Genomic DNA, 13,162 nt, shown 5'->3' on the forward strand with positions numbered 1-13,162 from the left:
GATTACAATGGAGCCTACTGGTGTGTAGTAATGAATTGAAACTAGATGTCAAACTGGATAAAAAGCAGAGCCCCTGAAGGACAATACATTTGTTTAAAAAGCTTAGATTTCCTTCAGATAATGTGAATTACCATGATAGACCAATTCAGTTCTTCAATAACACTCTTATTAATGAGAATGGCATCAGTGTAGTCTGGGATCTCCGTACTTTCCAATTCCACTTGTCCTTGTTTTAGCAAAAACTGGATAGTCAGATTCAGCTGAAGTTTCATCTTCTCCTCCTGCAGCCTAAAATGGCAGAAAACAGAAACAATGTTCAGTGATTTCAACAGGATTATATAAATCCTCCCATGATTCTCAAAGTGTTTCTTTTTATTACTGGTAAGTGGTATGTTCATGTAGGAGTTACTCCTTGACAGCCTGTCTTCTATTTGCTCCCAAAGTGACAACAGAATTTGCAACTTACTTCCATACATGAAGTTTTCAACCACTGGATTCAGTTTAACATACTCTAGTGGATGTTCTTAGAGAAAGTGTTCTTACTGAAGAGAAATCTTAACAACAACTGAAAAGGAAATGAGGACTCCCAGCCAGCACCCATTTTCTTGTATAATTTATCCTAGGGTTTGATCCTGAATGACAATGAATGTGAAGATTGTGTCATGTACATGAAAAAAAAGAAATATTGCATGTCGAAGCAGCTCAGTGAAATCAGGTGTCTCGTGACTGAGCAGCATATTGCAATTACGAGCGATCACTGTATCTTAGGCCTACGTGAGCAAAATTTAACTGAGCTAGCTAGCACAAATATGGCCTTGGAGGCTTTGGGGGATTCACTGTATGATGTAGCTTTTGGGGCAATCAGTCTGCATTGAAGACCATGCTGCCATCCTTACTGACATTGTTACTTAAGATGGTAGATTAAGAGTGATTTGGCCTGCTCACATGTGCTGCAATAACATCTTGTTTCTCTTAGATGAATCCTAGATAAAAGTGTGTTGGAGAACACAGCTGTGTAGTTCTGTATGTAACTTCTGGTTCTGTGTTGGTCGAGTATTAAAATGTAGCTGAACACAGGAAAAGAGATCAAAATTACCAAGTGAGTTCTTGGAAAATATCTTCTATTTCTGACTTTATCTTCTCATTGTCATCCAATCTTCTCTGGAGAAAGGCCTGCATCTCTGCCAGCGTTCGGGCTTTCCATTTCACCTAAGCAAGCAATATTGTGACATTCTGCACTTTTTCAACTTTGTATGTCAGGGCAAGCTGCTTCAAGAAGAGAGAAGACAAGTTCTTAAGAGGCCATATGTATAAATATGCAGCCTGGTATTTTGAGAATCCCAGTAGAGCACATGAGACAGAGGTTACAGTCCTTACACTCTGCTCAGAAAATAATTTATTCATTTATGCATAGTTTATTCACATGAAGGGAAATCACATTTCCTTCTCTCTTGGTCAAAGGTCATGTATCTCTGTCTCTGGATAATTCAGATTTACACCTTCGTGCTTTTAAACTGAACAGATAGCTTGCTAGAACTTTCCAGCAACACGCTTTGTTAAGAATTGCTCTTGGTGTTCTAGGAAAATATGGGAACGCATTGCTGCAAAGGTTGAGCGCTAATGGAAGGGAACAACTCCAACAGATGATGGAAATCAAATACCTTAATAGTTTTTTGGTATGGACAGAGAAAAGGAAAATGATCTTTTTTTTTAATGAAACCATATCAAGGTCACAGTCATTCTCATCAAATCCATCCACATTCGTATGCTAAATTTTCCTCTGAAGGCGAAGTAGAGCTGGTTTCCCTTGATGAAATTTCTGTTATTCTGAATTGAATGTGGCCAGAAGCAACGTTCAAACTCAAATGCAGCTTATGTAGCAGCATTGTCATTTCACCATTAGCTTGACCCTATGCTTGAACGCCACAGAAGTTTAAGACCTGAAAATACCAAGAAGTATACTGGCAAAATAAAGAATTTTACATACCAGCTCCTCACTTTCCATTTTATTTCGTCTAGCTAGACAAAAGTGTTCCCATATAGATGGGTCTAAGCCAATAGGCATGTGCTCAGGACTATCTAGTTCATCCATGGCTTTCATTAAAAGGGCAAGTGCATCTTTGTAATCTTCAGCTGAGCCTGAACAGCCCCCATATGGGTTAGCAGTGTCAAGGAGCGTTTCCGTCACTGGGATCCTAGTGCACATACACAGTACACAGTACATACTGTATTTACTTTTTATTTTCTCTTGCATAAAAGAAGCTCACAAACAACTAAGAACACTTCATACTTAATCTTTTGCAAAGTGCAAATAGGCAAGGCTGCATCTTACACAAAGTAAGAATATATGTTTTTGAGAATTGATTATTTACATTGCATTTAAAATATATTGTGTGGGGTGAATAAGGAAATGTCAGTACTCAAAATAGCAATCCTTAGTACGATAGGAAATGAACCATTGCTAACTATCCAATAAAAAGCAGGCTGTCTAGTTATCTAGTGATTATCAAAATAATAACTAGATAAATCAAAATAAATAGTATTCTCATTCTTGACACACGAGAAATACTAGTATTTAATCAGAAGGAATCGGGGGGATCTTACTGTGGTCGATGTTTGTAAAGTTGGAAAAGTTCATCAAGGAGATTGACAGGTACGTCAGCAAACTCCTTTGTAAAACCACACTCCAGATTCTAGGAGGAAAACAGAAAGCTTCCTTGTTACCACAATGTTATTTTTTAAAAAGCATCAACCTGCTGATATATTAGAAATACAGAATATGGTGCTCTTAATTTACTATTTAATAAATTTTTCTATGCACATACTCTCCTTTACGGCTTAATTTCAGTGATCAGCAAGTTGACCAGAACGCATCCCACACTTACAGCGAAGTGTGCTCTTCTCATTATCAAGATACAGCACTGACTTTTTAAATTTCTGAATCTCCTTGTGTTTTTTTCGGAGTCTCACCTTCTCTTCAGCTATTGCATTCTCATAGGTCTCTGTGTAAGCTTCAATTTTACTTTTTGTAGTCTGGATTGTTCTTGCAGTCTTGACCTAAAGCAAAGCCAAAAGATTTCAGGAATGAAACTCTGCCAGTAGAAGCACTGAATGGCCAATCATATACACTGACAAAGCTGACACTTTCTTGTTTCTAGAAAAACCTTGTGGGCTATTTTTACTAACAGTATAATGTCTTCTTCAGGGGGTTACTTGTAGATACTGCTAAAAGGTCAGAAGGTGTGAAATTAAACTAGTCCACTGCTTAAGAAAGTAAGAAATCTGTGTAAGAAATATCTTATACAAACGCTTACAGTCTTCTGTTTAAAATTTGAATGTAAGGACCTATATTGATACTTGTTTTCACTTGCATAGAGATTTCCTTTTCCTTTCATGTCGTCACAGGTAGGATCAGTAGAAAATTCTCAAATGCCACTCAAAACCAGGCAAAAATTCTCAAATGCTGTTCAGTGGAGGGTTTTCCATTTTCAAATGCAGTTTCCCTGTTGTCACGACATAGTTCTGCTACGTGTGAGGATACTAAGCTTTTATCAAGGCTGTTAAATGCTTATACTCTGCTGGAGAGACCATTTTGTTCTATTTGGCAGTTTGCATGGACCAAAAGATATACTAATGGGAACATTTAGAAATTTTTTTTTAAAAAAAGGTTGTATTTTGAAAAATGTAAGCTGGTTTACACTTGGCCTCAGAGAATTTTAAAACTAGTTGAGCCTATTCAGTGGTAGGGGCTAGATGCCTACTTTGGAACCTCTCCCTGTAGCTCACATACAAATGGCTGCTTGCAGCTCCACACACAGAGGTCTGTACAGGTCAAGTAGGAGATCTGACATGGGGGGCATTACTATATTCTCTGTGGACTCAGGAACAGATCCCCAAAGACAAAGTGGGAAAATGGGATAATATTGTCCCAAGAGACAGAACCAGCCTGTAGACTACCACTATTAGATCACCTGAGTCACACAAGTATTGGCAGGACACAGGAATCAGAACTGTCACTCAAAATTATTACTGTGGGCAGGAAGCACTTGTATTGAAATCCAGATCTACTACTTGTGCTCTCCAGTCTTCTGTTGACTTGTATATGGTTTGACAAGGATGGGTAAACTCTTCAGGAGATTAAATTGGTTGATAACACTATAAACACTTTGTACTCCATGGTTGTTCTGCTCCTATGGTCAGATACTCACACACCACCTCTGTCTGTGCTCTGACTGGCAACACAAGTCAGTGTGGCCCCGACATTAGACACCTCAGTGAAAAACGGGATGGCATTACACATTCCTTCGTGCATCTTTTTTGTCATAAAAGCATCATAATTGGTGCTTCCAGCTTGATGCTGGATACTAAATGATATTAGACATGGCAAAAAAATAGCAGCATGCCCTTCTGAATGTATGGAGTTTTACGAAAGAACTCCGGATGAACGAAGATGAGTATCTATTAAAAAACATACGTAATTATAACATATGTCACCTGTACAAGTTGGAAAAAAAATCAGTGACCCTGTAAATTGTCAGAAAATCATTTATGGCAAAATTTTGATTTGGAAAGAGCAGTCTTCACAAGAAACTATATTGTAAATATTAAACTTTTCCTGAGAACAACATGCCAGACGATAACTTAACCTTTTCTTTCTCCTTTTTCATAAGGAAATTATGAAGTCCAGCTTCTCTAGTGTCCAACTCTTCATTCAACAGTAAAGCATAAACAAGATTGAGTATTTTGAGTTCTTCCTGTGAAAAGATTGTAATAAAAAATGTTAACATTCCTGCTGCACAGAGGCAGAGAGGAAAAGTTGATGTTCTCTGCGATACCTGATAGATGACCATCTCTAATTTCACTTTCCTTTCAGAGAGTTTGCACACAGTCTCATCAAAGTTTTGTGTTGTTTGCTGGATGGAAGTGTCAAGTTTCTTCAATTCATTTTCCAGTGCCTGGGGAAGGGAAGGACAAGAGCTGCTGCATTGTATTATTTGTATATGGCATCAGCAACTCTGGGAATGGAACCTGAAGAAAACATTTTAGGAATACTGGTACATTTATGAAGGAAAGTTACCTTTTGTCAGATACTACAAGTTTTGGCACATATTAACTGGTGTAAGTAGAGATTGCCTTATTTTACTGTCTAAGACAGGGCTTATTTAATATGCCACATGATCTTTGCTCTTCATTTATTCTATTTATTAGTATTGATTTTTGGAAGTAGCTCCTGAGAAAGATCAGAAGCTTTGGTCATGGGCACTGTAAACAAAACCACTCCTTTTCTCATTTTAATTTACCCTTCTATACTTTTCTTTTTCTTCATTCAGCTCCTTGACTTTTTTCTCATGTTCTCTAAATGTTTTCTTTTCTTCATCATTCCAAACATGCTCAGGCTTGGATATAAAAGAAGGTGGAGGAATATCCTGGAAGTATTAAAGACAAACATGCTTCAAAAGCAATATTACGTCTCCATCATCACACTAACAAACTATATCGTGCATCAAACTTAATTAAAGGTATTTCTTAGTGGTAAGTAAGGTACAAGCCTTAAGTCTAAGTACCATATATATTCTGTTTCTCTGGTCTGTTACTTGCACCAGTAGTTTTGGTGTATATATATTGTGATATTCTCTCTCACTCGCTTACAGGAATTCACTACCGGTTCTTGTAAAATGCAGGTATTTTGGACTCAAACATACTACTGTCGGTACAAGATATACTACACTTTCTGCTTCAGAACCCCAAATCTAACTCCATGCTAATGTATACTTCTAAGTGGAGTCCTAATTTTCCGTAACAGATCAATTCCAAGGAAGAGTGCTTGGGTCTGCCCTATCCTTTTTCTGACACTCCTTCACATTCTTTTCTTCTTCTACTACTGTACTATCTATATTTGCTGAGCTAAATGGAACACGGTATTCTTCTGTAAGATCACAGCCATGGATAACAGACCCTTCCCTGGCAATACAGTTGTTGTAATAGCAGATTATGTTCCTAGAGTATTGCATTGTGATAGGGACAGGTGTTGATGGCTAAATCACGTGCAAGCACTGGAATCTTCTGGTTTTTTGAGTCCAGTGTATGGTCTCTTATGGAGTCTATCTAGGCATAATCCAATTCTCCAACTTTCTTCTATCGCTTAGGGTGGAAATATTTGCCAGTTGAATTTCACATTTCCTTAAAAGCCCCCAAGCTACCTGAACGGTATGACAGACATGCAGCTCACCATTTTCAAGATGTCTTCCTTTTTGACTTCTAGCACTCCACCCATCATGTCATTAAGAGCACGCAGTCTTTCATTGTCCTGGGAATGACGACAAAAAGTATATTAGGGTACAAAAGCAAGTGTGGTAATCTAAAGTTTTGGGAACAATAATAGGGTAGTTCACCTCTAGATCACCCATATGATTATACTGTGTGTCACTAGAGGGTTAATGCTCCTTGTGGGTGTGTGTTAAAAGTCTCAGAGTTTTTTCTGGTGGATGGGTGTTCATATACCAAATAACTTACTAAAACTGCCATTCTGGCAGTTTTGGAAAGAATACACAGGCCTAGACTACTCCTGGCCAGCTGACTGGCTAGGATGAAGGAAGTTGTAGTGTCACAGTCTTATTGTGCATCTCTTTTGGGGCCAGAACCATCTTAGGCTTTTCAAAGATGCATTTTAAAGCCAGAGGAAAGCATTATGATCTTCTAGTCTGACCCCTGAAGAACAGAGGTCACTCAGTCGACCAACACATAGCACAAAGCTCTTGACTGAGCAGTAGCATGCATTTAGAAATGTATCTAGTACTTTTAATTGTCACTAAGCACACTACTAAAAATTCTGAGCCTAATACTGAATCTCTTCTTCCCCCCGCTTGTCTACATAGTTCTGATTGTAAATGATAATAAAAGGGAAAAGGCATACGTCATTATTACCTACCGTTTTAAATTTATTCTCCCATACTACATTACTGGAATATTTGAGTGCAGCATTAACTAAATAAGCCTAACCACAGACAAAGATCTATTCAGCAAAAAAGGTACTACTTTAAGTACCAGAGCAGCAAGGTGTCTTTTCACTTCAAGCTTAGCCAGCATTTCTGCTTTCTCTCTCTCTTTTTGAGTCAGGAATTTTTCAACTTTGATCTGAAGGAAGAAAATGAGGTTCATATTAGGGCTCTTTTCTCCAAAAGTGATCACATGTGGACTAAGAACATCTGGAAAGATGGTGTAATATTAATTCTTAATGCTTTTTGTATCTCTGCTCTATGATCACATTCCTCAAGAAGAAAATTGTTCTTCTGAACAGCTCCAAAAGCTATATTTAAAATGATAAAATACAACCTACCATCGTTTTGGTTGATACTAGTTGTGTTTTGTGCTTACCTTTTCTAATGGTGGAATAACATGGACTGGTGGGAGATCACAGAGAAGTGGGGAAAGACTGACCAAAAGAGCAGATGAGATCAGTCGAATATATTGTATAAGTTATATAGTGTTTCTTTATAAATTATCAATTGAACTTATAAGTACAAACTACTTAGTTTCAAAATGGTGCTCAGAGAAAACAGACAAATCCTTATCTATGGAAGTAATCCTGGTTTGAATCTTAAAGCCAGAACCAGGGGGAATTTCTACCTAATTTCTGGGCAATTAAAAACTTTTAACAGCAGTAAATCAAGATTGTACACATTTTATTAATTTCAGATTGACTTATTAAAAGCTTTCTCCTTAAAAAGGAAAGGGAAGCAAAAGAGTAAAAAAGATTATTTTAATTACACAGACACATCTGTTTTAAGTCTTTTCAGTATGGACACAATATCTGGAAATTAGAAGAAAGAGAACACTGTATTTGAGTGGGTGAAAGAGAACAATTTATTTTTCAGAGACCTCTGAATTCTGAACAGTGAGCGCTCTCTCTGGTATCTCATCGTCTGTAAGAGCTGGCTCCCACACTTCCACTTGGAGGTCAAGTTGTGCCAAGATTTCTCGGATCCTCAGGTTTCTTTCTTTCACTCGTGCTATCTCCTGCTCCTTTTGTCGTGCAATTATGTCAAATTCCTTATTAAAAGCAGTTTTCACTTTATATATGATTTCCTGAAATACCAGAAAAGGAAACATCAATACGGCACAGGCCACATCCATCTGTGATTATATACCACTCCTCAAGCCATCAGAATGATAAATGTGTGGATGTGGATGTGAGACAGGAAGATAAACTGGTAAAGCCTCTTTGTGATAATCATAAGGGCAGAGTTCAAGCTCTTTCAAATGGAGGTGAGCAAATTTTAGGTTTTTTCTTTTTTCCTAGAAATTTTTATTCCTTTTCTTCTACATATTTGCCATTTGACAAAGATTCTGAAAGAAACATACTGTTGCCAAAACTAGATAAAAAATTAGGCTGCCTTCTATTTGCTGTTTTTTGCGCTCTTCCACTAAAAGAAGGGGCTTCAAAGGAAAAAAAACACATGACCTGTAAATCTAGTGATTATAAATCACAGATGCAAGGAGGCAGTGTTACGGACATACTTTCCTGATTTCTAAGTGATGCAACCTGCAGTTTCAATACGCCTTTCTGTGATTTTCTGTCTGACATACGTAAGCAAAATGTGCCCATTAAATAAACAAACATCGGAAACTAATCCTTTTAAAACACCTGAGACTTTATAGCGATTTTAAAAAGCATGTATTCTTAGAGAATAAATTAGCCCTTTAGCCTAAATAATTGATCTCAAGAAAGGAAAGTAGAATATTAAGAGAGAAAACCATGCGTGTCTCCTATTTTGTCAATTTACTAAAATGAAACATGAAAACGATTTCAGTTCTATCACTAAACTTCATATTTTGAGATGCTTAGCTGTTTGCAATTTGTATTACAATAAATATTTGTGTCCATGATTATTTCATTGATTTTCAATATAATAATAAGTTAGGATGTAATAAGGCAGGATGGCAGGGTACAATGCTGCTGCAATTAAAAAGGCTCTGCTCAATGTCTAATCAGCCATCTAGCTCTCAGCAAGCTCACTGCTTTGGCCAAGAACACTGAAGATATATCTACACTTAGATACACAACACACAATTTAAAGCCATACAGCATAAAGATCTTGTTACATCCAAGCTTACATCCAAAAGTGCTCCTTGTGTTTCTTCCCCATCTACTTTAAACACTAGTGTATCTACTAGATTTTATGTATTACAATGCATAATCATTGACCTTTGCTACCATTTACAGCCTTAAAGTGCTCTGAGGAGGCAATGATTTAGAGTTGTTAAACAAATTCTACCCTTGTAGATCATCTTCGTAACAAGCCTATTCTGTAGCGTGTTTACTACTTAATAAACTGGCCAGGGAAAGAGAACTAAGAGTCTGACAGTAATGAATGACAAATAACAGAGACATTGAAGATTCCAAATGAATGGATGGTAAGACTGGAAAGAAAGGAAATGGTGAGGATCCAGCTGATCTTTCATTCCGCAGCAAATAATAGGGAAAGAGTTCATGTTTTCACAGGGCATGCTGAGATGTGCAAGCTAGCTTTGGCTATAGAAACTCTGAAACTGAAGCACCAGTGGGCAAATGCAGTTACCCTCAAATTGGGTACCCAATTTCATAAAAACGTTTTTCTTCCAGAGCTGAACTGGCAAATCCACATGGTGCTCTACTGCACTATGTGCATTTATCAGCTTTCATCTCAGTAACTCAGAGACCTGTGCAACTCTCCATTGTATAGTGTCAGTATGCCCAAAATCTAATGGTGGCTGTGACTGCCGTGAGAACCAACAGATATGGCAGCGTCACTGCAGTAATACAAATTTAAGAAGCCATCACCTTCAATAATACTATCTGATTGACTTTCTGCTCCCTGGTGTGCAAGTCCCATTGGTGGTATAGGATAGATGTGTCTCCACCATAGTGAGAGCTAAGACTTCCAGTCAGGCAGTAAGATGCACTATCATCAGCCATTACTTCTGCCTTCTCTTCTTCCTTAGATAATGCAGTCTCAGGCTCAATCTCAGGATTTTTCTTCTGAACCTGGATATCACAAACACGGTAACTGCGTTAATTTTGTACATGAACCAGTGGCACATGTATGAAAAAGTTCTAGAGGTTATATTCTTCAATTAAGCTCAGTCACCAACATAATACAAGTTAAAATTATTATATCAGGAATATTGGGTCCATTTGTAGGATCCCCAGTACACGACATGGGCATACTGGAGTAAGTCCAGTGATAGGCTACTAATACAGTTAAGAGTTTGAAGCATCTAACATGCAAGGACTGGCTGTGAGAGCTGGAACTGTTTAGCCTCAAGAAGAAGGTGTTTTGCAGGGATCTTAGTAATGCATATAAAAACCTGATGGTGGGGACTAAGGACAACAGAGCCAGACTCTTCTCAGTGGTGCTCAGTGACAGATTGAGAGGAAACAGGTATACATCGAAATACAGGACATCCAATTTAAATCTAGTATAACACTTTTCCTGTGAGGGTTGTCAAACATGGGAAGAGGTAGCCCAAAGAAGTTATGGAATCTTCCATTCTTGGAGATATTCCAAACCTGACTGGACATGAACCTGAAGGAGGGTTGGACTAGATGACTTCAAATGGGATCTTCTAACCTCAGCTATTCTGTGATTCTTTAATACTAATATGTTTGTTCTGAGAAAAAAACCACAACATTTCATCTTTATTTATCTTTTTTAAAATTTTTGGATGGTTTCTACAGCAAGAAAATGGACCTCAGAAATATAACTATGTAAGACGGGTTAAGATGCCAACTCAGAACATCCTGATCTGAAATGCCTTTATACAATCCTTCAAAGAGATTGTACCTTAAAATCAGCTGTCTCAAGCTCCTTTAACCGGAGAACTTTCTCCAAAGTTTCCAGCTCTTCTTCACTACGTTCCTTCAGTGGATAATTCTTCACTTCACAAGCCATATGGAAGCACTGTTTGAATTTAAAAAACAAACAAACAAAACCAAACCAAAACAACCCCAAAAACCCAAAGTAAAAAGTTCTTCAGAAAGCATCTATTAATTAATTTGTTCAATACCTGAATGCTAAACAGTTATAGACACTTCTTAAAATCAGGAATAAAATTGAGGATCAATTAATATAGACAACGTAGTAAAAATATAGACAATGGAGTAAGACAAAAACTACTTGCCTTTTTAGGAGTGAAAATGGTTTAAAATTTGCTTTTTCCTTCTTTTTCTTTTTTTTTTTTTTTAAATAATATATAGATATGGCCTCTTTATCCACAGAATTAAGCCATAATTAGATTCTTTGTAAAATGACTTGGTCATTCACTACCCTTGAGATAATCCAGTATCATCAGTTTGACTAATCTCCCTTTGTTTCAAAAGGGAAAATCAGGATTAAATTTTGCCTTAATGTTCTGTGTAGCAGAAGTCATACTGAATGCACACAGAAAAATAATATTTACCCCTCGTCTTAGCAAGACTGCATAAAGATATTATCTGAGATCAAGGAATTAAAGAGTTGTTTATTTGCTTATCAGCACTCCTATCCACCTTAGAAGGTAAAATCAGCCCCGCTCAGACAAAATTAATACAATGAAAGATTTGTATGAACCCTGGGATGAATAAGTTTTTTTGTATACCATAAGCAAACCAGAAGTGTGTTATAATTCTATTTATTTTGTCCATGTACCTTAAGAAATTAACAAGCTACTGTAAAAATAAATTAGAAAGCAGAGGTTACCTTCACTGTGCGTCCTTTTACACACATAGCATCCCAGCACTCACGTTTGATGACATCCTGCAAATAGCGGTTGGCTAAATTCTCCATCTCAATCTTCTTCCTCACCTTCCAAGATACAGAAAAAAAAAAATATGATGTGGTGCAAAATTACAAGATATGGGCAATTTTTATTGAGTTACTGAAAGAAACCTAATAGATGAAATGAATTACCATTATTTCATCATCTTAGACTATTGCAGCTATATTCTCCAAAAACTATATTGCATGCTACTGAAAGGCATCATTTTAAAGGTGAAGTAAAGCATTCTAGAACTTAAGCAATGTGCTCAAGGCCACAGTGTCAGATTTATAGTTTCTAGCATAGATCGTATTCCCATCGGCAATGTCTGCGTCAGCAGCTTCACCTGCTTCAAAAAGTGACTTTAACTACTTTTAAGTTTTCCTGCTTCTCAGCAGTGAACAGCAGCTTTGAGATCAGCCTCTGTTCTTCAATCATTCTTTCTCTTTTTCACTGCTAGTTTTAAAATGTCCTCCCCCGTTCTATCATACCCTGGCCACTTCTTGTTCAGCCTCTGCTTGCGCTCTTTCCTGTTCTTCTATATCCAGGTTGAACTCCTGCTGCTCCAGTTTCTCAATGTCTGGCACCTGTTCATTTTCATGCATCATTTCCTGAATCTGTTTTTTAAAAAATGAGTATAAGGAATAAAAAGTAATTTGAATGTAAATTGAGGAAATGCTATTTTTAACTATAGAACTTCATATCAGAGAAAATTATTTTAATTGCCTCCACTTTTAACCGCTTCATGGTAATCAGTAGCATGTGCTGCCTGTAGCTAGTGACAGAGCGTATTATGTGAATATATTTAACCTTAAAGTTGATTTGGATGTTATATGTGAAGTTGTGTATACTTTCTAAGAACCTGTAGTATACAATTCTTTATTCTGTGGTTCTGAGAACCTTACTAAGTTGTTATCACTTTATTAAGTTGTGAACTATTTCATGCAGAAGGGAACTGCACCTAGTTCTGAGCACTTTATTGAGTTGTTATCAATCTCATACAGTTCAAGAAAGGGAAGTGCAAAATCCTGTACACCTGGGTAGGAACAGCCCCATGCACCAGGATGTACTGGTGAGCAACTGGAAAACAAGTTTGCAGAGAAATAGCTGGGGGTCTTGGTGGACACCAAGTTCAACATGAGCCAGCAACGTGCCCTTGCGGCAAAAAAAGGCTGATGGTGTCCTGGGCTGTACTGAGAGTATTGCTAGCAGGTTGAGGGAGGTGAGAGACACAGACATACTGGAGAGTCCAATGAAGTTGATTATGGGACTTGAGCATCTCTGGTATGAGGAAAGGCTGAGAGAACTGTGACTGTTCAACTTAAAAAAGAAATGGCTTGGGGGCAATCTCATCAATGTATATAAATACCTGAAGGGAGGGTGCTAA

At 37.4% G+C, this 13,162-nt stretch overlaps 1 protein-coding gene across 1 annotated transcript in view; it reads right to left on the minus strand.

Moving 5' to 3' along the window:
- CFAP43 (cilia and flagella associated protein 43) overlaps nucleotides 1-13,162 on the minus strand; it is a 50,492-nt gene that overhangs the window by 6,052 nt on the left and 31,278 nt on the right. Inside the window, exons 20-34 of the mRNA XM_064464101.1 lie at nucleotides 12,267-12,392; nucleotides 11,718-11,822; nucleotides 10,824-10,940; nucleotides 9,821-10,024; nucleotides 7,879-8,085; nucleotides 7,045-7,134; nucleotides 6,230-6,307; nucleotides 5,301-5,426; nucleotides 4,836-4,955; nucleotides 4,647-4,754; nucleotides 2,971-3,057; nucleotides 2,605-2,693; nucleotides 1,988-2,195; nucleotides 1,097-1,209; nucleotides 132-288 (exon numbers count right to left, since the gene is read on the minus strand). Coding sequence (XP_064320171.1) covers nucleotides 132-288; nucleotides 1,097-1,209; nucleotides 1,988-2,195; nucleotides 2,605-2,693; nucleotides 2,971-3,057; nucleotides 4,647-4,754; nucleotides 4,836-4,955; nucleotides 5,301-5,426; nucleotides 6,230-6,307; nucleotides 7,045-7,134; nucleotides 7,879-8,085; nucleotides 9,821-10,024; nucleotides 10,824-10,940; nucleotides 11,718-11,822; nucleotides 12,267-12,392 — 1,935 coding nt within the window. The remainder of the gene's footprint in view (nucleotides 1-131; nucleotides 289-1,096; nucleotides 1,210-1,987; nucleotides 2,196-2,604; nucleotides 2,694-2,970; nucleotides 3,058-4,646; nucleotides 4,755-4,835; nucleotides 4,956-5,300; nucleotides 5,427-6,229; nucleotides 6,308-7,044; nucleotides 7,135-7,878; nucleotides 8,086-9,820; nucleotides 10,025-10,823; nucleotides 10,941-11,717; nucleotides 11,823-12,266; nucleotides 12,393-13,162) is intronic.

This window comes from Phalacrocorax carbo, chromosome 12 (assembly GCF_963921805.1).
Source record: "Phalacrocorax carbo chromosome 12, bPhaCar2.1, whole genome shotgun sequence".
NCBI classification, from domain to species: domain Eukaryota; kingdom Metazoa; phylum Chordata; class Aves; order Suliformes; family Phalacrocoracidae; genus Phalacrocorax; species Phalacrocorax carbo.